Below are 26,166 nucleotides of genomic sequence, written 5' to 3'. Positions count from 1 at the left end.
GCGTGTCCATGAGGCGTGTCCCACGTTCAGACCGCGTGTCCATGAGGCATGTCCCACGTTCAGACCGCGTGTCCATGAGGCGTGTCCCATGTTCCCATGTTCAGACCGCGTGTCCATGAGGCGTGTCCCATGTTCCCATGTTCAGACCGCGTGTCCATGAGGCGTGTCCCACGTTCAGACCGCGTGTCCATGAGGCATGTCCCACGTTCAGACCGCGTGTCCATGAGGCGTGTCCCATGTTCCCATGTTCAGACCGCGTGTCCATGAGGCGTGTCCCACGTTCAGACCGCGTGTCCATGAGGCATGTCCCATGTTCAGACCGCGTGTCCATGAGGCGTGTCCCACGTTCAGACCGCGTGTCCATGAGGCATGTCCCATGTTCAGACCGCGTGTCCATGAGGCGTGTCCCATGTTCAGACCGCGTGTCCATGAGGCGTGTCCCACGTTCAGACCGCGTGTCCATGAGGCGTGTCCCACGTTCAGACCGCGTGTCCATGAGGCATGTCCCATGTTCAGACCGCATGTCCATGAGGCGTGTCCCACGTTCAGACCGCGTGTCCATGAGGCATGTCCCATGTTCAGACCGCGTGTCCATGAGGCGTGTCCCATGTTCCCATGTTCAGACCGCGTGTCCATGAGGCGTGTCCCACGTTCAGACCGCGTGTCCATGAGGCATGTCCCATGTTCAGACCGCGTGTCCATGAGGCGTGTCCCACGTTCAGACCGCGTGTCCATGAGGCGTGTCCCACGTTCAGACCGCGTGTCCATGAGGCGTGTCCCATGTTCAGACCGTGTGTCCATGAGGCGTGTCCCATGTTCAGACCGTGTGTCCATGAGGCGTGTCCCATGTCCCTGTCCCTTGGTGTCCGGAGGGTCAGGACTTCTGGGCCAGGAGCGTGCTCAGTTTGATCTTTCCGTCCATGGAGGCGGTCAGGCAGGTGCCACAGTCCAGCGCCGAGCACCAGTCCACAGTGACCACCGGGGCCCTGTGTCCGCCCAGAGACAGCACCGTGTCCAGGGCCCCGGCCGCCTCGCCGCCGCCTCCGCTCAGCTGAAACACAGAGCGCACGGTCACATGATGAGGAAGTGTTGCGTGTTGTTAGCATGTCTTTAGCGTGTGCACTGTGTGAGTTGTTAGCGTGTTGTTAGCATGTTGTTAGCGTGTGCACTGTGCGTGTTGTTAGCATGTTGTTAGCGTGTCTTTAGCGTGTGCACTGTGTCTCACTCTGTGGATGACGCCTCCGGAGCTGGAGCAGGTCAGGACATGTTGTCCCTCAGAGTCAAACGCAAAGAGTCGTCCACGTGGAATCTGCACCTGAAGCACACACAGCATCAGGACCCTACGGGAGCCGCCCTGCGGGAGCCGCCCTACGGGAGCCGCCCTACGGGGGCCGCTCTACGGGGGCCGCTCTACGGGAGCCGCTCTACGGGAGCCGCCCTGCGAGAGCCGCCCTGCGGGAGCCGCCCTACGGGAGCCGCCCTACGGGAGCCGCCCTGGGAGAGCCGCCCTATGGGAGCCGCCCTGCGAGAGCCGCCCTGCAGGAGCCGCCCTGCGAGAGCCGCCCTACGGGAGCCGCCCTGCGGGAGCCGCCCTGCGGGAGCCGCCCTACGGGAGCCGCCATAAGGGAGCCCTTGCCCAGTGCCAGTCCCTCCATACCTGCTTGTACCCGCTGTATCCCGACAGGACAAAGGGCCCTGTGGTCTCCTGGGGCAGGGCCTGCTCGGACTGTCGGACCCCACAGCGATGAATGTTCCACTGGATGAACTGCACACAGAAAAGACCAGGAGCCTCTCAGAAGGTCATTCATGCTGAACACATACTGGATATGACTGATTATTGTAATTGACTTCACCATGAAGAACACGTCTGTTTGGTTATTGGCCATTTTGGCCACGGACACACTATTACATGGTGTATATACACACTATAACATGGTGTATAAGTCTAAACACACTATTACATGGTGTATAAACACTATTACATGGTGTATAAACACACTTACATGGTGTATAAACACACTATTACATGGTGTATAAGTCTAAACATACTATTACATGATGTATAAGTCTAAATATACTATTACATGGTGTATAAACACACTATTACATGTGTATAAGTCTAAACACACTATTACATGGTGTATAAGTCTAAACATACTATTACATGGTGTATAAACACACTATTACATGTGTATAAGTCTAAACACACTATTACATGGTGTATAAGTCTAAACACACTATTACATGGTGTATAAGTCTAAACATACTATTACATGGTGTATAAACACACTATTACATGTGTATAAGTCTAAACACACTATTACATGGTGTATAAGTCTAAACACACTATTACATGATGTATAAGTCTAAATATACTATTACATGTGTATAAGTCTAAACACACTATTACATGGTGTATAAGTCTAAACACACTATTACATGGTGTATAAGTCTAAACATACTATTACATGGTGTATAAACACACTATTACATGTGTATAAGTCTAAACACACTATTACATGGTGTATAAGTCTAAACACACTATTACATGTGTATAAGTCTAAACACACTATTACATGTGTATAAGTCCCCAGGATCTACCTTTCCGTCCTCTCCGATGCTGAACACTGTGTTCTCGTCATAGCTGAACTCCACACTGTACACTTCCCCGTCATGTGCCCTCCAGCTCATGGCACAGTCATATCTCTGCATGTCTGCACAGAGGGACACCGAGGGACACAGAGGGACACAGAGGGACGTCAACACCGACCACAAAGAGGCAGAGGAGACAGACACACAGAAGCAGAGGACACAGAGACACAGAAGCAGAGGACACAGAGACACAGAGGCAGAGGAGACAGAGACAGAGGAGGCAGACGACGCAGAGGACACAGAGACACAGAGGCAGAGGAGACAGAGACATGGAAACAAAAAGAAAGAAAGGACACAGAAGGACACAGAAGGAAACAAGCAGTGATACCAAAGAGCCGGACGACCCCGTCGGCCGCGCCCGTCACCAGCAGGTTTCCATTGTGGTTAAAGGCTGTGCAGTTTATGGCCACGGGATCCGGCTCCAGAGAGAACCTCAACTAGAACACACAAGTGTACTTCATGACTCACTAGAACACACAAGTGTACTTCATGACTCACTCGAACACACAAGTGTACTTCATGACTCACTAGAACACACAAATGTACTTCATGACTCACTAGAACACACAAGTGTACTTCATGACTCACTAGAACACACAAGTGTACTTCATGACTCACTAGAACACACAAGTGTACTTCATGACTCACTCGAACACACAAGTGTACTTCATGACTCACTCGAACACACAAGTGTACTTCATGACTCACTAGAACACACAAGTGTACTTCATGACTCACTAGAACACACAAGTGTACTTCATGACTCACTAGAACACACAAGTGTACTTCATGACTCACTAGAACACACAAGTGTACTTCATGACTCACTCGAACATACAAGTGTACTTCATGACTCACTAGAACACACAAGTGTACTTCATGACTCACTAGAACACACAAGTGAACTTCATGACTCACTAGAACACACAAGTGTACTTCATGACTCACTCGAACATACAAGTGTACTTCATGACTCACTCGAACACACAAGTGTACTTCATGACTCACTCGAACATACAAGTGTACTTCATGACTCACTAGAACACACAAGTGTACTTCATGACTCACTAGAACAAATAAGTGTACTTCATGACTCACTAGAACACACAAGTGTACTTCATGACTCACTAGAACACACAAGTGTACTTCATGACTCACTAGAACACACAAGTGTACTTCATGACTCACTAGAACACACAAGTGTACTTCATGACTCACTAGAACACACAAATGTACTTCATGACTCACTAGAACACACAAGTGTACTTCATGACTCACTAGAACACACAAGTGTACTTCATGACTCACTAGAACACACAAGTGTACTTCATGACTCACTAGAACACACAAGTGTACTTCATGACTCACTAGAACACACAAGTGTACTTCATGACTCACTAGAACACACAAATGTACTTCAAGACTCACTAGAACACACAAGTGTACTTCATGACTCACTAGAACACACAAGTGTACTTCATGACTCACTAGAACACACAAGTGTACTTCATGACTCACTAGAACACACAAGTGTACTTCATGACTCACTAGAACACACTAGAACACACAAGTGTACTTCATGACTCACTAGAACACACAAGTGTACTTCATGACTCACTAGAACACACTAGAACACACAAATATACTTCATGACTCACAAGAACACACAGATATATTTCATGACTCACTAGAACATGTGAGTGAACACGAGAGAACACGTGAGGGAACACGTGAGAACACGTGAGTGAACACGTGAGAGAACACGTGAGAGAACACGTGAGTGAACACGTGAGAACATGTGAGAAAACACATGAGGGAACACGTGAGAACACGTGAGAGAACACGTGAGTGAGTGAACACATGAGTGAACATGTGAGTGAACACGTGAAAGAACAAGTGAGGGAACACGTGAGAGAACACGTGAGAGAACACATGAGGTAACACGTGAGAGAACACGTGAGGCAACACGTGAGAGAACACATGAGGTAACACGTGAGAGAACACATGAGGTAACACGTGAGTGAGTGAACACGTGAGTGAACATGTGAGTGAACACGTGAGAGAACAAGTGAGAGAACACGTGAGAGAACACGTGAGAGAACACGTGAGGTAACACGTGAGAGAACACGTGAGGTAACGCGTGAGAGAACACATGAGGTAACACGTGAGAGAACACGTGAGAGAACACGTGAGAGAACACGTGAGAGAACACGTGAGTGAGTGAACATGTGAGGTAACACGTGAGAGAACACGTGAGTGAGTGAACACGTGAGGTAACACGTGAGAGAACACGTGAGGTAACACGTGAGAGAACACATGAGGTAACACGTGAGAGAACACGTGAGAGAACACGTGAGAGAACACGTGAGAGAACAAGTGAGTGAGTGAACATGTGAGGTAACACGTGAGAGAACACGTGAGGTAACACGTGAGAGAACACGTGAGAAAACACGTGAGTGAGTGAACACGTGAGTGAACATGTGAGTGAACACGTGAGAGAACAAGTGAGAGAACACGTGAGCGAACACGTGAGGTAACACGTGAGAAAACACGTGAGAGAACACATGAGGTAACACGTGAGAAAACACATGAGGGAACACGTGAGAGAACACGTGAGGTAACACGCGAGAGAACACATGAGGTAACACGTGAGAGAACACGTGAGAGAACACGTGAGTGAGTGAACACGTGAGTGAACATGTGAGTGAACACGTGAGAGAACAAGTGAGAGAACACGTGAGAGAACACGTGAGAGAACACGTGAGGTAACACGTGAGAGAACACGTGAGGTAACACGTGAGAGAACACATGAGGTAACACGTGAGAGAACACGTGAGAGAACACGTGAGTGAGTGAACACGTGAGGTAACACGTGAGAGAACACGTGAGGTAACACGTGAGAGAACACGTGAGGTAACACGTGAGAGAACACATGAGGTAACACGTGAGAGAACACATGAGGTAACACGTGAGAGAACACGTGAGAGAACACGTGAGAGAACAAGTGAGTGAGTGAACATGTGAGGTAACACGTGAGAGAACACGTGAGGTAACACGTGAGAGAACACGTGAGAAAACACGTGAGGGAACACGTGAGAGAACACGTGAGAGAACACGTGAGGGAACATGTGAGAGAACACGTGAGAACATGAGAGAACACGTGAGAGAACACATGAGGTAACACGTGAGAGAACACATGAGGTAACACGTGAGAGAACACGTGAGAGAACACGTGAGAGAACACGTGAGGTAACACGTGAGAGAACACGTGAGGTAACGCGTGAGAGAACACATGAGGTAACACGTGAGAGAACACGTGAGAGAACACGTGAGAGAACACGTGAGTGAGTGAACATGTGAGGTAACACGTGAGAGAACACGTGAGTGAGTGAACACGTGAGGTAACACGTGAGAGAACACGTGAGGTAACACGTGAGAGAACACATGAGGTAACACGTGAGAGAACACATGAGGTAACACGTGAGAGAACACGTGAGAGAACACGTGAGAGAACAAGTGAGTGAGTGAACATGTGAGGTAACACGTGAGAGAACACGTGAGGTAACACGTGAGAGAACACGTGAGAAAACACGTGAGTGAGTGAACACGTGAGTGAACATGTGAGTGAACACGTGAGAGAACAAGTGAGAGAACACGTGAGAGAACACGTGAGGTAACACGTGAGAGAACACGTGAGGTAACACGTGAGAGAACACGTGAGAGAACACGTGAGGTAACACGCGAGAGAACACATGAGGTAACACGTGAGAGAACACGTGAGAGAACACGTGAGTGAGTGAACACGTGAGTGAACATGTGAGTGAACACGTGAGAGAACAAGTGAGAGAACACGTGAGAGAACACGTGAGGTAACACGTGAGAGAACACGTGAGGTAACACGTGAGAGAACACATGAGGTAATACGTGAGAGAACACGTGAGTGAACACGTGAGGTAACACGTGAGAGAACACGTGAGGTAACACGTGAGAGAACACGTGAGGTAACACGTGAGAGAACACGTGAGGTAACACGTGAGAGAACACATGAGGTAACACGTGAGAGAACACATGAGGTAACACGTGAGAGAACACGTGAGAGAACACGTGAGAGAACAAGTGAGTGAGTGAACATGTGAGGTAACACGTGAGAGAACACGTGAGGTAACACGTGAGAGAACACGTGAGAAAACACGTGAGGGAACACGTGAGAGAACACGTGAGAGAACACGTGAGGGAACATGTGAGAGAACACGTGAGAACATGAGAGAACACGTGAGAGAACACATGAGGTAACACGTGAGAGAACACATGAGGTAACACGTGAGAGAACACGTGAGAGAACACGTGAGAGAACACGTGAGAGAACACATGAGGGAACACGCAAGAGAACACGTGAGAGAACAAGTGAGGGAACATGTGAGAGAACACGTGAGAGAACACATGAGAGAACACCTGAGAGAACACGTGAGAGAACATGTGAGAACGTGAGAGAACACATGAGGGAACATGTAAGACAACATGTGAGGGAACATGTGAGAACATGTGAGACAACACGTGAGGGAACATGTGAGAACACGTGAGAGAACATGTGAGAGAACCTGTGAGGGAACACGTTAAAGAACCTGTGAGGGAACATGTGAGAACTTGTGAGAACATGTGAGAGAACACGTGAGGGAACACGTGAGAACATGTGAGTGAACATGTGAGAGAACACGTGAGGGAACACGTGAGAACATGTGAGTGAACATGTGAGAGAACACGTGAGGGAACACGTGAGAACATGTGAGTGAACACGTGAGAGAACACGTGAGAACATGTGAGAGAGAATGTGAGGGAACACGTGAGAACATGTGAGAGAACACGTGAGGGAACATGTGAGAACACGTGAGAGAACATGTGAGAGAACACGTGAGAGAACACGTGAGAGAACATGTGAGAACCTGTGAGAGAACACGTGAGAGAACATGTGAGAACATGTGAGACAACACGTGAGGGAACATGTGAGAGAACACGTGAGGGAACATGTGAGAACATGTGAGACAACACGTGAGAGAACACGTGAGGGAACATGTGAGAACATGTGAGACAACACGTGAGGGAACATGTGAGAGAACACGTGAGAGAACATGTGAGAACACGCGAGAGAATATGTGAGAGAACACGTGAGAGAACACGTGAGAGAACACGTGAGAGAACACGTGAGAGAACACGTGAGTGAGTGAACACGTGAGGTAACACGTGAGAGAACACGTGAGGTAACACGTGAGAGAACACATGAGGTAACACGTGAGAGAACACATGAGGTAACACGTGAGAGAACACATGAGGTAACACGTGAGAGAACACGTGAGAGAACACGTGAGAGAACAAGTGAGTGAGTGAACATGTGAGGTAACACGTGAGAGAACACGTGAGGTAACACGTGAGAGAACACGTGAGTGAGTGAACACGTGAGTGAACATGTGAGTGAACACGTGAGAGAACAAGTGAGAGAACACGTGAGAGAACACGTGAGGTAACACGTGAGAGAACACGTGAGGTAACACGTGAGAGAACACATGAGGTAACACGTGAGAAAACACGTGAGGGAACACGTGAGAGAACACGTGAGGTAACACGTGAGAGAACACGTGAGAGAACACGTGAGTGAGTGAACACGTGAGTGAACATGTGAGTGAACACGTGAGAGAACAAGTGAGAGAACACGTGAGAGAACACGTGAGAGAACACGTGAGGTAACACGTGAGAGAACACGTGAGGTAACACGTGAGAGAACACATGAGGTAACACGTGAGAGAACACGTGAGAGAACACGTGAGTGAGTGAACACGTGAGGTAACACGTGAGAGAACACGTGAGGTAACACGTGAGAGAACACGTGAGGTAACACGTGAGAGAACACATGAGGTAACACGTGAGAGAACACATGAGGTAACACGTGAGAGAACACGTGAGAGAACACGTGAGAGAACAAGTGAGTGAGTGAACATGTGAGGTAACACGTGAGAGAACACGTGAGGTAACACGTGAGAGAACACATGAGGTAACACGTGAGAGAACACGTGAGAGAACACGTGAGTGAGTGAACACGTGAGGTAACACGTGAGAGAACACGTGAGGTAACACGTGAGAGAACACGTGAGGTAACACGTGAGAGAACACATGAGGTAACACGTGAGAGAACACATGAGGTAACACGTGAGAGAACACGTGAGAAAACACGTGAGAGAACACGTGAGGGAACACGTGAGGGAACACGTGAGGGAACATGTGAGAACACGTGAGAGAACATGTGAGAGAACATGTGAGACAACACGTGAGAGAACATGTGAGAACCTGTGAGAGAACATGTGAGAACCTGTGAGAGAACACGTGAGGGAACATGTGAGAACACGTGAGAGAACATGTGAGACAACACGTGAGAGAACATGTGAGAACATGTGAGAGAACACGTGAGAGAACACGTAAGAACACGTGAGAGAACACGTGAGAACATGTGAGAGAACACGTGAGAACATGTGAGAGAACACGTGAGGGAACATGTGAGAGAACACGTGAGAGAACACGTGAGAGAACACGTGAGTGAGTGAACACGTGAGGTAACACGTGAGAGAACACGTGAGGTAACACGTGAGAGAACACGTGAGGTAACACGTGAGAGAACACATGAGGTAACACGTGAGAGAACACATGAGGTAACACGTGAGAGAACACGTGAGAGAACACGTGAGAGAACAAGTGAGTGAGTGAACATGTGAGGTAACACGTGAGAGAACACGTGAGGTAACACGTGAGAGAACACATGAGGTAACACGTGAGAGAACACGTGAGAGAACACGTGAGTGAGTGAACACGTGAGGTAACACGTGAGAGAACACGTGAGGTAACACGTGAGAGAACACGTGAGGTAACACGTGAGAGAACACATGAGGTAACACGTGAGAGAACACATGAGGTAACACGTGAGAGAACACGTGAGGTAACACGTGAGAGAACACGTGAGAAAACACGTGAGAGAACACGTGAGGGAACACGTGAGGGAACACGTGAGGGAACATGTGAGAACACGTGAGAGAACATGTGAGAGAACATGTGAGACAACACGTGAGAGAACATGTGAGAACCTGTGAGAGAACATGTGAGAACCTGTGAGAGAACACGTGAGGGAACATGTGAGAACACGTGAGAGAACATGTGAGACAACACGTGAGAGAACATGTGAGAACATGTGAGAGAACACGTGAGAGAACACGTAAGAACACGTGAGAGAACACGTGAGAACATGTGAGAGAACACGTGAGAACATGTGAGAGAACACGTGAGGGAACATGTGAGAGAACACGTGAGAGAACACGTGAGAACACGTGAGAGAACACGTGAGAACATGTGAGACAACACGTGAGGGAACATGTGAGAGAACACGTGAGAGAACATGTGAGAACATGTGAGAACCTGTGAGAGAACACGTGAGGGAACACGTGAGGGAACATGTGAGAACACGTGAGAGAACATGTGAGAGAACATGTGAGACAACACGTGAGAGAACATGTGAGAACCTGTGAGAGAACATGTGAGAACCTGTGAGAGAACACGTGAGGGAACATGTGAGAACACGTGAGAGAACATGTGAGACAACACGTGAGAGAACATGTGAGAACCTGTGAGAGAACACGTGAGAACATGTGAGAGAACATGTGAGAGAACACGTAAGGGAACATAGAGCGAGCGTGTTCTGACCTGCTGTTTGACGGTCTTGGTGTCCCAGAGCAGCAGTTGTCCAGAGACAGAGACAGGGACACAACGAGCGTCCGCCGTCCCAATGCGAGACAGAGCCGCTGCAGAGCACACGAAGGACGAGCCACTGGGACTGCAAGCCAGGGACAGGATCCTGAGGAAGGAGGAGACATGTGAGGACAGAGGAGACCAGAGAGGACGAGCTGTGAGCAGAGGACACCAGAGAAGACGAGCTGTAAGCAGAGGACAGAGGAGACAAGAGAGGACGAGCTGTGAGCAGAGGACAGAGGAGACCAGAGAGGACGAGCTGTGAGCAGAGGACAGAGGAGACGAGAGGACGAGCTGTGAGCAGAGGACAGAGGAGACAAGAGAGGACGAGCTGTGAGCAGAGGACACCAGAGAAGACGAGCTGTGAGCAGAGGACAGAGGAGACAAGAGAGGACGAGCTGTGAGCAGAGGACAGAGGAGACAAGAGAGGACGAGCTGTGAGCAGAGGACACCAGAGAAGACGAGCTGTGAGCAGAGGACAGAGGAGACAAGAGAGGACGAGCTGTGAGCAGAGGACAGAGGAGACAAGAGAGGACGAGCTGTGAGCAGAGGACACCAGAGAAGACGAGCTGTGAGCAGAGGACAGAGGAGACAAGAGAGGACGAGCTGTGAGCAGAGGACAGAGGAGACCAGAGAGGAGAAGGTGTCCTCTGTCCTCTGCTCACAGCTCGTCCTCTCTGGTCTCCTCTGTCCTCTGCTCACAGCTTGTCTGACTGCCTAATCTGGACAGGACATTCCCCCGACGCTAAGATGCTAATATCAATGCTAGCGCGTCCACGGCGTTCTCCACTCACTCGGCCCCCTCCCCCCCTCACACACAACGTCAGACACAGGGGCGGGGCTCACAGGGGCGGGGCTCACAGGGTTCAGGCGGAGTCAGTGCTCCCCCTGCAGGTGTGTTGTGACATGCAGGGGTCATGACATGCAGGGGTCATGACATGCAGGGGTCATGACATGCAGAGGTCATGCAGGGGTCATGACATGCAGAGGTCATGCAGGGGTCATGACATGCAGGGGTCATGACATGCAGGGGTCATGCAGGGGTCATGACATGCAGAGGTCATGCCATGCAGAGGTCATGCAGGGGTCATGACATGCAGGGGTCATGACCTGCAGAGGTCATGCAGGGGTCATGACATGCAGGGGTCATGACATGCAGAGGTCATGACATGCAGGGGTCATGCAGGGGTCATGACATGCAGAGGTCATGCCATGCAGAGGTCATGCAGGGGTCATGACATGCAGGGGTCATGACCTGCAGAGGTCATGCAGGGGTCATGACATGCAGGGGTCATGACATGCAGAGGTCATGCAGGGGTCATGACATGCAGAGGTCATGACATGCAGGTGTCATGCAGGGGTCATGACATGCAGGGGTCATGACATGCAGAGGTCATGCAGGGGTCATGACATGCAGAGGTCATGACATGCAGGGGTCATGCAGGGGTCATGACATGCAGGGGTCATGACATGCAGAGGTCATGCAGGGGTCATGACATGCAGAGGTCATGACATGCAGGGGTCATGCAGGGGTCATGACATGCAGGGGTCTTGACATGCAGGGGTCATGACATGCAGAGGTCATGCCATGCAGAGGTCATGCAGGGGTCATGACATGCAGGGGTCATGACCTGCAGAGGTCATGCAGGGGTCATGACATGCAGAGGTCATGACATGCAGGGGTCATGCAGGGGTCATGACATGCAGGGGTCATGACATGCAGAGGTCATGCAGGGGTCATGACATGCAGGGGTCATGACATGCAGAGGTCATGCAGGGGCCATGACATGCAGAGCTCATGACATGCAGGGGTCATGCAGGGGTCATGACATGCTTGTTTGACCCCGCCTCATGTTGGGGCTGTACACAGCTGTATAAAGAGGCTCTACATAAATGTGGGTTTTACCGTGGATGAGCCTCGTCGATGTTCATCTCGTACAGATTCTTCTTGGCGTCGGTGTCGTACAGTCGGACAGTGCCCACGCCGCTCCCCAGCAGCAACTGGGACAGACAGGGACAGACAGGGACATAGTCAGGTACCAGGACCTGCGCTGCACTCAGGCTGAACTGTGTGAGGGCCGGTACCAGTCGGTCGGGTTTGGCGGCCCATTCGAGGGACAGCAGCGGAGACTTGGACATGATGGTGGCTTTGGTCTGCATCACGGGGTTAAATGACCACACCTACAACGCAAGAACACGACCTCAATATGACCTCAACACAACCTCAGGTTTTAATTCAATTGTGTTATTTAGTCAAAAACGATTTTACCTTCACGACTCCGTCAACGTCTAAACTGGCGACTCTGCGTCCTGACGAGTCCACCCTGAAAGAGACAAGAGAGAGCCAGGAGGTCAGAGGTCAGAGTTATCCAACACATCGAGAGGAAAGTGGCTTCCTGGGAATCGGCCGTTTAAAATACTGTCTCATCTAGAGTGGAAACTGGAGGCAATTTCTACTCTATTAATATAAATAATCAAATATAATCACATATAATTAAATATAATAAAACAAAATAAAATATAATGAAATATAATTTAAAAAAAGGGTGCACGGTGGCAAAGGCGGTTAGCGCTCTTGCCTCCAAGTAGGGATGTGAACCGCTACGATGGACCGGATCTGGACTTGTAAAAACGTTTCGGTTCAGGTCCAAAAAAAACTAAACCCCGGTGATTCGGTTCTGGACTCATAAAACAATATAGCACTCAAATATTATATCCTTTTTGTTCTAGAATCTAAACCATCTTAAACCTTCCATTGATCGCAAAATTTGCGCTGGAAAAGACGTAAACACTGCCATGTGTCGCTGTCAATGAAGCACACGGACCATAATTAGTGACGCACGCGTATTCAGGGCAGAAGATGAAACCGGCGAAATAAGTTTAAAGATGCGAGAGACAGAACCGTGTCTCCACGTGTGAACACTGAAGTGAACCGTGTCTCCACATGTAAACACTGAAGTGAACCGTGTCTCCACACGTGAACTCTGAAGTGAACCGTGTCTCCACGTGTGAACGCTGAAGTGAACCGTGTCTCCACGTGTGAACGCTGAAGTGAACCGCGTCTCCACACGTGAACGCTGAAGTGAACCGCGTCTCCACACGTGAACGCTGAAGTGAACCGCGTCTCCACACGTGAACGCTGAAGTGAACCGCGTCTCCACACGTGAACGCTGAAGTGAACCGCGTCTCCACACGTGAACACTGAAGTGAACCATGTCTCCACACGTGAACACTGAAGTGAACCGTGTCTCCACGTGTGAACACTGAAGTGAACCGTGTCTCCACGTGTGAACACTGAAGTGAACCGTGTCTCCACACGTGAACACTGAAGTGAACCGTGTCTCCACGTGTGAACACTGAAGTGAACTGCGTCTCCACACGTGAACGCTGTAGTGAACCGTGTCTCCACACGTGAACCCTGAAGTGAACCGTGTCTCCACACGTGAACGCTGAAGTGAACCGTGTCTCCACAAGTGAACGCTGAAGTGAACCGTGTCTCCACACGTGAACGCTGAAGTGAACCGTGTCTCCACACGTGAACGCTGAAGTGAACCGTGTCTCCACGTGTGAACGCTGAAGTGAACCGTGTCTCCACACGTGAACACTGAAGTGAACAGTGTCTCCACGTGTGAACACTGAAGTGAACCGTGTCTCCACGTGTGAACACTGAAGTGAACTGTGTCTCCACGTGTGAACACTGAAGTGAACCGTGTCTCCACGTGTGAACACTGAAGTGAACCGTGTCTCCACACGTGAACGCTGAAGTGAACCGTGTCTCCACGTGTGAACACTGAAGTGAACCGTGTCTCAACGTGTGAACACTGAAGTGAACCGTGTCTCCACACGTGAACACTGAAGTGAACCGTGTCTCCACGCGTGAACACTGAAGTGAACCGTGTCTCCACGTGTGAACACATAAGTGAACCGTGTCTCCACGTGTGAACACATAAGTGAACCGTGTCTCCACGTGTGAACACTGAAGTGAACCGTGTCTCCACACGTGAACACTGAAGTGAACCGCGTCTCCACACGTGAACGCTGAAGTGAACCGCGTCTCCACACGTGAACGCTGAAGTGAACCGCGTCTCCACACGTGAACGCTGAAGTGAACCGCGTCTCCAAACGTGAACGCTGAAGTGAACCGTGTCTCCACACGTGAACACTGAAGTGAACTGTGTCTCCACACGTGCGAACCGTGTCTCCACATGTAAACACTGAAGTGAACCGCGTCTCCACACGTGAACACTGAAGTGAACCGCGTCTCCACACGTGAACGCTGAAGTGAACCGTGTCTCCACACGTGAACGCTGAAGTGAACCGTGTCTCCAAACGTGAACGCTGAAGTGAACCGTGTCTCCACACGTGAACGCTGAAGTGAACCGTGTCTCCAAACGTGAACGCTGAAGTGAACCGTGTCTCCACACGTGTGAACCGTGTCTCCACGTGTGAACACTGAAGTGAACCGTGTCTCCACACGTGAACACTGAAGTGAACCGTGTCTCCACACGTGAACACTGAAGTGAACCGCGTCTCCACGTGTGAACGCTGAAGTGAACCGCGTCTCCACACGTGAACGCTGTAGTGAACCGTGTCTCCACACGTGAACCCTGAAGTGAACCGTGTCTCCACACGTGAACGCTGAAGTGAACCGTGTCTCCACAAGTGAACGCTGAAGTGAACCGTGTCTCCACACGTGAACGCTGAAGTGAACCGTGTCTCCACACGTGAACGCTGAAGTGAACCGTGTCTCCACGTGTGAACGCTGAAGTGAACCGTGTCTCCACACGTGAACACTGAAGTGAACAGTGTCTCCACGTGTGAACACTGAAGTGAACCGTGTCTCCACGTGTGAACACTGAAGTGAACCGTGTCTCCACGTGTGAACACTGAAGTGAACCGTGTCTCCACACGTGAACACTGAAGTGAACCGTGTCTCCACGTGTGAACACTGAAGTGAACCGTGTCTCAACGTGTGAACACTGAAGTGAACCGTGTCTCCACACGTGAACACTGAAGTGAACCGTGTCTCCACGTGTGAACACTGAAGTGAACCGTGTCTCCACGTGTGAACACATAAGTGAACCGTGTCTCCACGTGTGAACACATAAGTGAACCGTGTCTCCACGTGTGAACACTGAAGTGAACCGTGTCTCCACACGTGAACACTGAAGTGAACCGTGTCTCCACACGTGAACACTGAAGTGAACCGTGTCTCCACACGTGAACACTGAAGTGAACCGTGTCTCCACACGTGAACACTGAAGTGAACCGTGTCTCCACACGTGAACACTGAGGTGAACCGTGTCTCCACACGTGAACGCTGAAGTGAACCGTGTCTCCAAACGTGAACGCTGAAGTGAACCATGTCTCCACACGTGAACGCTGAAGTGAACCGTGTCTCCACACGTGAACGCTGAAGTGAACCGTGTCTCCACACGTGAACGCTGAAGTGAACCATGTCTCAACACGTGAATACTGAAGTGAACCATGTCTCCACACGTGTGAACCGTGTCTCCACACGTGAACACTGAAGTGAACCGTGTCTCCACACGTGAACACTGAAGTGAACCGTGTCTCCACATGTGAACACTGAAGTGAACCGTGTCTCCACATGTAAACACTGAAGTGAACCGCGTCTCCACACGTGAACACTGAAGTGAACCGCGTCTCCACACGTGAACACTGAAGTGAACCGCGTCTCCACACGTGAACGCTGAAGTGAACCGCGTCTCCACACGTGAACGCTGAAGTGAACCGCGTCTCCAAACGTGAACGCTGAAGTGAACCGTGTCTCCACACGTGAACACTGAAGTGAACTGTGTCTCCACACGTGCGAACCGTGTCTCCACATGTAAACACTGAAGTGAACCGCGTCTCCACACGTGAACACTGAAGTGAACCGCGTCTCCACACGTGAACGCTGAAGTGAACCGTGTCTCCACACGTGAACGCTGAAGTGAACCGTGTCTCCAAACGTGAACGCTGAAGTGAACCGTGTCTCCACACGTGAACACTGAAGTGAACTGTGTCTCCACACGTGTGAACCGTGTCTCCACGCGTGAACACTGAAGTGAACCGTGTCTCCAAACGTGAACGCTGAAGTGAACCGTGTCTCCACACGTGAACGCTGAAGTGAACCGTGTCTCCACACGTGAATACTGAATTGAACCGTGTCTCCACACGTGAACGCTGAAGTGAACCGTGTCTCCACACGTGAACGCTGAAGTGAACCGTGTCTCCACACGTGAACGCTGAAGTGAACCGTGTCTCCAAACGTGAACGCTGAAGTGAACCGTGTCTCCACACGTGAACGCTGAAGTGAACCGTGTCTCCACACGTGAACGCTGAAGTGAACCGTGTCTCCAAACGTGAACGCTGAAGTGAACCGTGTCTCCACACGTGAACGCTGAAGTAAACCGTGTCTCCAAACGTGAACGCTGAAGTGAAATGTGTCTCCACACGTGAACGCTGAAGTGAACCGTGTCTCCACGCGTGAACACTGAAGTGAACCGTGTCTCCACACGTGAACGCTGAAGTGAACCGTGTCTCCAAACGTGAACGCTGAAGTGAACCGTGTCTCCACACGTGAACGCTGAAGTGAACCGTGTCTCCAAACGTGAACGCTGAAGTGAACCGTGTCTCCACACGTGAACGCTGAAGTGAACCGTGTCTCCACGCGTGAACACTGAAGTGAACCGTTTCTCCACACGTGAACGCTGAAGTGAACCGTGTCTACACACGTGAACGCTGAAGTGAACCGTGTCTCCACACGTGTGAACCGTGTCTCCACACGTGAACACTGAAGTGAACCGTGTCCCCACACGTGAACGCTGAAGTGAACCGTGTCCCCACACGTGAACGCTGAAGTGAACCGTGTCTCCACACGTGAACGCTGAAGTGAACCGTTTCTCCACGCGTGAACGCTGAAGTGAACCGTGTCTCCACACGTGAACGCTGAAGTGAACCGTGTCTACACACGTGAACGCTGAAGTGAACCGTGTCTCCACGTGTGAACGCTGAAGTGAACCGTGTCTCCACGCGTGAACGCTGAAGTGAACCGTGTCTCCACACGTGAACGCTGAAGTGAACCGTGTCTCCACACGTGAACGCTGAAGTGAACCGTGTCTCCACACGTGAACGCTGAAGTGAACCGTGTCTCCACACGTGAACGCTGAAGTGAACCGTGTCTCCACGCGTGAACGCTGAAGTGAACCGTGTCTCCACGCGTGAACGCTGAAGTGAACCGTGTCTCCAAACGTGAACGCTGAAGTGAACCGTGTCTCCACACGTGAACGCTGAAGTGAACCGTGTCTCCACGCGTGAACACTGAAGTGAACCGTTTCTCCACACGTGAACGCTGAAGTGAACCGTGTCTACACACGTGAACGCTGAAGTGAACCGTGTCTCCACACGTGTGAACCGTGTCTCCACACGTGAACACTGAAGTGAACCGTGTCCCCACACGTGAACGCTGAAGTGAACCGTGTCCCCACACGTGAACGCTGAAGTGAACCGTGTCTCCACACGTGAACGCTGAAGTGAACCGTGTCTCCACGCGTGAACGCTGAAGTGAACCGTGTCTCCACGCGTGAACGCTGAAGTGAACCGTGTCTACACACGTGAACGCTGAAGTGAACCGTGTCTCCACGCGTGAACGCTGAAGTGAACCGTGTCTCCACGCGTGAACGCTGAAGTGAACCGTGTCTCCACACGTGAACGCTGAAGTGAACCGTGTCTCCACACGTGAACGCTGAAGTGAACCGTGTCTCCACACGTGAACGCTGAAGTGAACCGTGTCTCCACACGTGAACGCTGAAGTGAACCGTGTCTCCACGCGTGAACGCTGAAGTGAACCGTGTCTCCACGCGTGAACACTGAAGTGAACCGTGTCTCCACACGTGAACGCTGAAGTGAACCGTGTCTACACACGTGAACGCTGAAGTGAACCGTGTCTCCACACGTGAAGGCTGAAGTGAACCGTGTCTCCACACGTGAATACTGAAGTGAACCATGTCTCCACACGTGTGAACCGTGTCTCCACACGTGAACACTGAAGTGAACCGTGTCTCCACACGTGAATACTGAAGTGAACCGTGTCTCCACACGTGAACACTGAAGTGAACCGTGTCTCCACACGTGAACACTGAAGTGAACCGTGTCTCCACACGTGAACGCTGAAGTGAACCGTGTCTCCAAACGTGAACGCTGAAGTGAACCGTGTCTCCACACGTGAACGCTGAAGTGAACCGTGTCTCCACGCGTGAACACTGAAGTGAACCGTGTCTCCACACGTGAACGCTGAAGTGAACCGTGTCTACACACGTGAACGCTGAAGTGAACCGTGTCTCCACGAGTGAACGCTGAAGTGAACCGTGTCTCCACGCGTGAACGCTGAAGTGAACCGTGTCTCCACACGTGAACGCTGAAGTGAACCGTGTCTCCACACGTGAACGCTGAAGTGAACCGTGTCTCCACACGTGAACGCTGAAGTGAACCGTGTCTCCACGCGTGAACACTGAAGTGAACCGTTTCTCCACACGTGAACGCTGAAGTGAACCGTGTCTACACACGTGAACGCTGAAGTGAACCGTGTCTCCACACGTGTGAACCGTGTCTCCACACGTGAACACTGAAGTGAACCGTGTCCCCACACGTGAACGCTGAAGTGAACCGTGTCCCCACACGTGAACGCTGAAGTGAACCGTGTCTCCACACGTGAACGCTGAAGTGAACCGTGTCTCCACACGTGAACGCTGAAGTGAACCGTGTCTCCACGCGTGAACGCTGAAGTGAACCGTGTCTACACACGTGAACGCTGAAGTGAACCGTGTCTCCACGCGTGAACGCTGAAGTGAACCGTGTCTCCACACGTGAACGCTGAAGTGAACCGTGTCTCCACTCGTGAACGCTGAAGTGAACCGTGTCTCCACACGTGAACGCTGAAGTGAACCGTGTCTCCACACGTGAACGCTGAAGTGAACCGTGTCTCCACGCGTGAACGCTGAAGTGAACCGTGTCTCCACGCGTGAACACTGAAGTGAACCGTGTCTCCACACGTGAACGCTGAAGTGAACCGTGTCTACACACGTGAACGCTGAAGTGAACCGTGTCTCCACACGTGAAGGCTGAAGTGAACCGTGTCTCCACACGTGAATACTGAAGTGAACCATGTCTCCACACGTGTGAACCGTGTCTCCACACGTGAACACTGAAGTGAACCGTGTCTCCACACGTGAATACTGAAGTGAACCGTGTCTCCACACGTGAACACTGAAGTGAACCGTGTCTCCACACGTGAACACTGAAGTGAACCGTGTCTCCACACGTGAACGCTGAAGTGAACCATATTGTACTTTTGATACTGCTATAGTTCTATAAGTTGATGCTTTATAGTGATTCAAGTTGACTTTTATGCTAGTTTTTGTAACTGTTATTTTACACTGACTTCATTATTGACACTGGTGTTTTGTGTTTGAAGGTTTGATCTGACTTTTGATGCCAATGGATCTGAACACTAAAGACAAAACATTGTATCAGATGAAACAGCTGCTTTGACCCTTGACCCAGACTGACCCTGTCAACAACACTCAACATGATCTTGTTCCTCAAGTAAAACACATGAATGTGTGTGAACTGTTAAGCTGTAGTTTAGCTGCTAGCTCGTAGCTTGTGATTTGTAAGTTGTAACTTATGTTAAAAACAGTGAATAAATCAGACAAGTTGAGTTTATATCAAACCACAGTTAAGCCTTGTGTTTGATAGTCGTCCTTGTTCAAGTGTCTTAACTTAATTGAGCCAAGTGTCTTGTGTTAAGCTGTTGTAACATTATGTAAATATGGCATGAGTTCAGCCGGACTCATTAGGTCTGAACCTGAATCTCTGGATTCGAATCCGGACTTGAACCTGAACGTGGGTTTATGTCTGCATCCCTACTCCCAAGAAGGAGATCATGGGTTCGATTCCCGGACCAGACCAACATCACATGATCTCTCTGGGTGGAGTCTGCATGTTCTCCCCGTGTTACCGTGGGTTCTCTCCGGGTTCTCCGGCTCCTCCCACCGTCCAATCACATGCATAACATTTGCATGTGGCAAAATTGGTGACTCTAAATTGGTCCTAGTGAACGAATGTGAGAGAGAATGTCTTTAATGTCTCTGTGATGTCCCTGTGATGAGTTGGCCACTGTCCAGGATGTACCCCGCCTAAGGCCCAAAGTCACTGGGATATGCTCCAGTCACCCGCGACCCCGAAAGGGAACAAGCCGTAGAAAATGGATGGATGGATATAATAAAAAATTATATAATAAATAAAATAAATAAATAAAATAAATAAAATAAATAAAATAAATAAAATAAATAAAATAAATAAAATAAATAAAATAAAATTATAGTATAGTAGTATATATATAGTTAATTTTATGAAAGATATTATTTTTATTCATAAAAACTACAGACCTTGCTATAGATTTTAAGATATTGGGATCGGTCATGATTTTTTTTTAAATAATAATCATTTACTTTTAAGATCATGACTAACATTCCACTAAAAATAGACACTGTGGCATTTTTTTTGTACATGACAACTGCGAGGGCCACACCCTTTCACCTGGCTCAGTGTGTGGTCACCTGCAGTGCATGATGGGTCACCTGCAGTGCATGATGGGCGTGGCTCAGTGTGTGGTCACCTGCAGTGCATGATGGGCGTGGCTCAGGGTGTGGTGGTTACCTGCAGTGCATGATGGGCGTGGCTCAGGGAGTGGTGGTTACCTGCAGTGCATGATGGGCGTGGCTCTGGGTGTGGTTACCTGCAGTGCATGATAGGCGTGGCTCAGGGTGTGGTTACCTGCAGTGCATGATGGGCGTGGCTCAGGGTGTGGTTACCTGCAGTGCATGAAGGGCGCGGCTCAGGGTGTGGTTACCTGCAGTGCATGATGGGCGTGGCTCAGGGTGTGGTTACCTGCAGTGCATGATGGGCGTGGCTCAGGGTGTGGTCACCTGCAGTGCATGATGGGCGTGGCTCAGGGTGTGGTTACCTGCAGTGCATGATGGGCGTGGCTCAGGGTGTGGTTACCTGCAGTGCATGATGGGCGTGGCTCAGGGTGTGGTTACCTGCAGTGCATGATGGGCGTGGCTCAGGGTGTGGTTACCTGCAGTGCATGATGGGCGTGGCTCAGGGTGTGGTTACCTGCAGTGCATGATGGGCGTGGCTCAGGGTGTGGTTACCTGCAGTGCATGATGGGCGTGGCTCAGGGTGTGGTCACCTGCAGTGCATGATGGGCGTGGCTCAGGGTGTGGTTACCTGCAGTGCATGATGGACGAGTGGTGCTCTCCGTACTCCTCCTGGCTCAGTTTGATAAAGGGCTGTTCCAGAGACAGGGCGGTGCCCCCCTGTGGTGCCCCCCTGCTGGCTTCCTGGGGGGGGCTGTCCGTCTCACTGTCCCCCTTCTTCTCTGGAGTCTGTGGACATGAGAAGACACATATCTGTGGACATGAGGACACATACAGACACGTGCTCTGCCAGGGCTGTACCCGGGGTTCTAAGGGCCACGGTGCAATCATACAGTTTATTCTGCTCTAGATTAGAACAAGTCATATGAGTGGACTAGAGGAGAGACATTTTGGATACAAGTATATTTAGGCTCCATTAGGCCAAACAGAACATAAGAGGACAGTGGAGGACACTCTGTCAGGTGGAGGACACTCTGTCAGGTGGAGGACACTCTGTCAGGGCTGTACCCGGGGTAAGTCTGCTCAGACATCGTACCTGTGGAGTGGCCTTGGTGAACAGCTCCTTCCTCTCCTTCTCGTGCTCCTGGATCCTGCGGTGCCTCTGAACTGTGGGCTGGGGGCCGGGCTGGGGGCCGGGCTGGGGGCCGGGCTGACTGAAGGTGCCTGGGCTCTGGGCAGGAGGCTGAGAGAAGGGCGGGGCGTCTGTGGAGCTCGTCTGATTGGACAGCTGCTTCACCTCTTTAGTGCCACATTTCTGCACGAACATGTCACACGTGTCAGTTCTCCAGGTCAAGTGTTTGTAGTAAAATAGAAGAGTCCCCAGCCCCCCCGGTCCTCTCACCTGGACGCCCGGCGGCTCCCCAGCCCCCCCGGTCCTCTCACCTGGACGCCCGGCCGCTCCCCAGCCCCCCCGGTCCTCTCACCTGGACGCCCGGCCGCTCCCCAGCCCCCCCGGTCCTCTCACCTGGACGCCCGGCCGCTCCCTAGCCCCCCCGGTCCTCTCACCTGGACGCCGCTCCCCAGCCCCCCCGGTCCTCTCACCTGGACGCCCGGCGGCTCCCCAGCCCCCCCGGTCCTCTCACCTGGACGCCGCTCCCCAGCCCCCCCGGTCCAATCACCTGGACGCCGCTCCTCAGCCCCCCCGGTCCTCTCACCTGGACGCCCGGTGGCTCCCCAGCCCCCCCGGTCCTCTCACCTGGACGCCCGGCGGCTCCCCAGCCCCCCCGGTCCTCTCACCTGGACGCCCGGCGGCTCCCCAGCCCCCCCGGTCCTCTCACCTGGACGCCCGGCCGCTCCCTAGCCCCCCCGGTCCTCTCACCTGGACGCCGCTCCCCAGCCCCCCCGGTCCTCTCACCTGGACGCCCGGCGGCTCCCCAGCCCCCCCGGTCCTCTCACCTGGACGCCGCTCCCCAGCCCCCCCGGTCCAATCACCTGGACGCCGCTCCTCAGCCCCCCCGGTCCTCTCACCTGGACGCCCGGTGGCTCCCCAGCCCCCCCGGTCCTCTCACCTGGACGCCCGGCGGCTCCCCAGCCCCCCCGGTCCTCTCACCTGGACGCCCGGCGGCTCCCCAGCCCCCCCGGTCCTCTCACCTGGACGCCCGGCGGCTCCTTGCGGCCCACCGCTGCCTGGCTGGGTGAAAGAGCCGCAGCAGAGCTCTGGGGTCGGCCTTGAGCTCTTCTGCCCTGGCCCGGGAGGAAGGTGGAGAAGAAGTTCCTGGAGGGAGGTGTGGTGGGGTTGGCTCGCTGGCTCCACACCAGCTCCCTGTGAAGGACACGCCCCGTTTGCACCTACTTTGGCTGCTACGCTTTGTTCATGTGAAAAGAAGTCAAATCTCACAGCTCCGTGTCGCCCAGGCGATCCGTGTTCTGGACGTACGGAGGCAGCTTGTGATGGACCAGACCCGGGCCCTCCGGCTCCTGAGAGTCCATCTGCAGAGCGAAGAGCTGCGGGACACACAGCACAGGGTTAGAGCCACGAGGAGCCACGAGGAGCCACGAAGAGCCACGAGTCGCCATGAAGAGCCATGAAGAGCCACGAGGAGCCACAAGGAGCCAAGAAGAGCCACGAGGAGCCACGAGGAGCCACGAGGAGCCACGAGGAGGCACGAAGAGCCACGAGGAGGCACGAGGAGCCACGAGGAGCCATGAAGAGCCACGAGGAGCCACGAGGAGCCACAAGAGCCACGAGGAGCCACAAGAGCCACGAGGAGCCATGAAGAGCCACGAGGAGCCACGAGGAGCCACGAAGAGCCACGAGGAGCCACGAGGAGCCACGAAGAGCCACGAGGAGCCACGAGAAGCCAAGAAGAGCCACGAGGAGCCACAAAGAGCCATGAGGAGCCACGAAGAGCCACGAAGAGCCATGAGGAGCCACAAAGAGCCACGAGAGCCATGAAGAGCCACGAGAAGCCACGAGGAGGCACAAAGAGCCACGAGGAGCCAAGAAGAGCCACGAGGAGCCACAAAGAGCCATGAGGAGCCACGAAGAGCCACGAGTCGCCATGAGGAGCCACAAAGAGCCACGAGAGCCATGAAGAGCCACGAGAAGCCACGAGGAGGCACAAAGAGCCACGAGGAGCCAAGAAGAGCCACGAGGAGCCACGAGGAGCCCCAAAGAGCCACGAAGAGCCACGATGAGGCACGAAGAGCCACGAGGAGCCATGAGTTGCCATGACAACTGGATGTGTCGGGCCCTTCTTTCTCAGAGGTTTGGAGCAGAGTACAGTTTGTTCCTTGAGTTCATCTGAGGAGAAACGCCATGACAGAGCCCAGAGAAGAGTCGTCACCATGGCAACGGTAAACGAGGAGGAGGCGGCCATCTCAGAGCCCAGAGGAAGTCATGTGACCGGGGAGAAGGTATTTTGAGGTTATTCAGAATCAATATGAATTATGTCATTTTAAACTTTTGTGTGAAATTCTAAATGTTGATGTTCAGTTTTGAAGAGGAAATTATAGTTTGATCATAGTTTATATTGTTTAAACTTGGCATAAATACATTTTAAAGTAAAGCTACAAAGTAATATTTAAAATATAGATGTTATTGCAGTCTGTACGAGGAAGTGAGCCAACCAATCAGAGCGCTGCTTCAGGAGACGCTCAGGGCCAGTCACAGAGTGAGTTACCATGGAGACGACCTCAGGGTTTATGTCACAGACCTGACCTCTCGTCAGGATGACCTGCTTCTTCAAACGGGCCTGGTACATTCAATAGAAATAATCCTAAATATAGCCGCAAGCGGCAATGATCGGCCCTCGCCACGCCTATTACGCCTACTGCTGAATCTGTGACGCTGTCACATCTTCTCCCCTTTGTTTTACATCAAAAAGACATTTTATTTTGAATTCTTGGCAAAATGTGCGGCTTTGCCGCACAGACACCGTGACTCTTAGAATAAAAATGTGAATAACTTTTGATGGTCCTGCACATGAGGGGCGTGTCCACCGGAGCTGCTGACCGCACATGAGGGGCGTGTCCACCGGAGCTGCTGACCGCACATGAGGGGCGTGTCCACCGGAGCTGCTGACCGCACATGAGGGGCGTGTCCACCGGAGCTGCTGACCGCACATGAGGGGCGTGTCCACCGGAGCTGCTGACCGCACATGAGGGGCGTGTCCACCGGAGCTGCTGACCGCACATGAGGGGCGTGTCCACCGGAGCTGCTGACCGCACATGAGAGGCGTGTGTGTGGGTGGAGCTCACCGTCTGGCGCAGCTGCTCGTTCTCCTCGCTCACGCTGGTCATCCTCTGCACCTCTGTGTCGAAGCTCAGCAGGACGGGCTGAGGTGGCACTGGGTTAAAGCGTCACACCACACAACGCCGTGAAAGCCGAGAGGAGACGTTTAAACCCGGCTCTGACCCTCACGTGTGGTTTCACTGGCCAAAACAACCTGGACCGTTCACATGTCGGGATATTCTGAGCTTAATCCCATCGAAATCACGTTATGTTCCACTTCACTTCCCCCCGTCTGGCTTGCCGTCCTGTGCCCGTCCTGTGTACGTCCTTTACCTGTACCCGTCCTGTGACCGTCCTGTGCCTGTCTGGTGCCCGTCCTGTACCCGTCCTTTACCTGTCCTGTGCCCGTCCTTTACCTGTACCCGTCCTGTACCCGTCCTGTGCTCGTCCAGTACCCGTCCTGTGCCCGTCCTATGCCCGTCCTGTGCCCAACCTTTCCCTGTGCCCGTCCCTGTGCCCGTCCTGTACCCGTCCTGCGCCCGTCCCGAGGAAGAGCAGCTGTTGTGCCCTGAGACCCGGGTAAAGGATATGCATGCACTGGAAGAGCACGGACAGGAAGTTGTGCAGCGAGACCAGGAAGGTGTCGCCCCACTGACGAGAGAAGTACGGAGCGAAGAGCGCGTTCTGCTCGGGGGCGGGGAGAAACGGCAGCACGAACCAATCACGCCACTCCATCTGACCTTGCAGCTCCGCCCCCTGCTTCATGAAGAACTCCTGGGTCTTGTCCAGGTTCCCCTTCTGAAAGGAGGAGGAGCCAACACTGAACTGTGA

General features: G+C 52.1%; 1 protein-coding gene across 2 annotated transcripts in view; it reads right to left on the bottom strand.

Annotated features, from left to right (window-relative positions):
* Positions 1-540: 540 nt before the first annotated feature.
* The window catches only part of wdr91 (WD repeat domain 91), a 28,889-nt gene continuing 3,263 nt past the window's right edge, over positions 541-26,166 (bottom strand). Inside the window, exons 4-18 of one of the 2 annotated variants that reach the window (XM_072454669.1) lie at positions 25,927-26,133; positions 25,362-25,445; positions 23,500-23,606; positions 23,253-23,424; positions 22,198-22,416; positions 21,733-21,890; positions 12,704-12,758; positions 12,520-12,615; positions 12,341-12,435; positions 10,390-10,540; positions 2,981-3,089; positions 2,602-2,714; positions 1,658-1,765; positions 1,226-1,315; positions 556-1,051 (exon numbers count right to left, since the gene is read on the bottom strand). In XM_072454669.1, coding sequence (XP_072310770.1) covers positions 875-1,051; positions 1,226-1,315; positions 1,658-1,765; positions 2,602-2,714; positions 2,981-3,089; positions 10,390-10,540; positions 12,341-12,435; positions 12,520-12,615; positions 12,704-12,758; positions 21,733-21,890; positions 22,198-22,416; positions 23,253-23,424; positions 23,500-23,606; positions 25,362-25,445; positions 25,927-26,133 — 1,941 coding nt within the window. In that variant the 3' untranslated portion in view covers positions 556-874. Of the gene's footprint in view, positions 1,052-1,225; positions 1,316-1,657; positions 1,766-2,601; positions 2,715-2,980; positions 3,090-10,389; positions 10,541-12,340; positions 12,616-12,703; positions 12,759-21,732; positions 21,891-22,197; positions 22,417-23,252; positions 23,425-23,499; positions 23,607-25,361; positions 25,446-25,926; positions 26,134-26,166 lie in introns of both variants that reach the window. The other variant, XM_072454668.1, reaches the window with a different exon arrangement.

Source organism: Eucyclogobius newberryi, unplaced genomic scaffold (assembly GCF_026437365.1).
Source record: "Eucyclogobius newberryi isolate DKJ021-1_F unplaced genomic scaffold, fEucNew1.0.hap1 SCAF_2, whole genome shotgun sequence".
Classification (NCBI taxonomy): Eukaryota; Metazoa; Chordata; class Actinopteri; order Gobiiformes; family Gobiidae; genus Eucyclogobius; species Eucyclogobius newberryi.
Note: the sequence above shows the minus strand (reverse complement) of the source record. Positions and strands in the feature narration are given on the sequence as shown.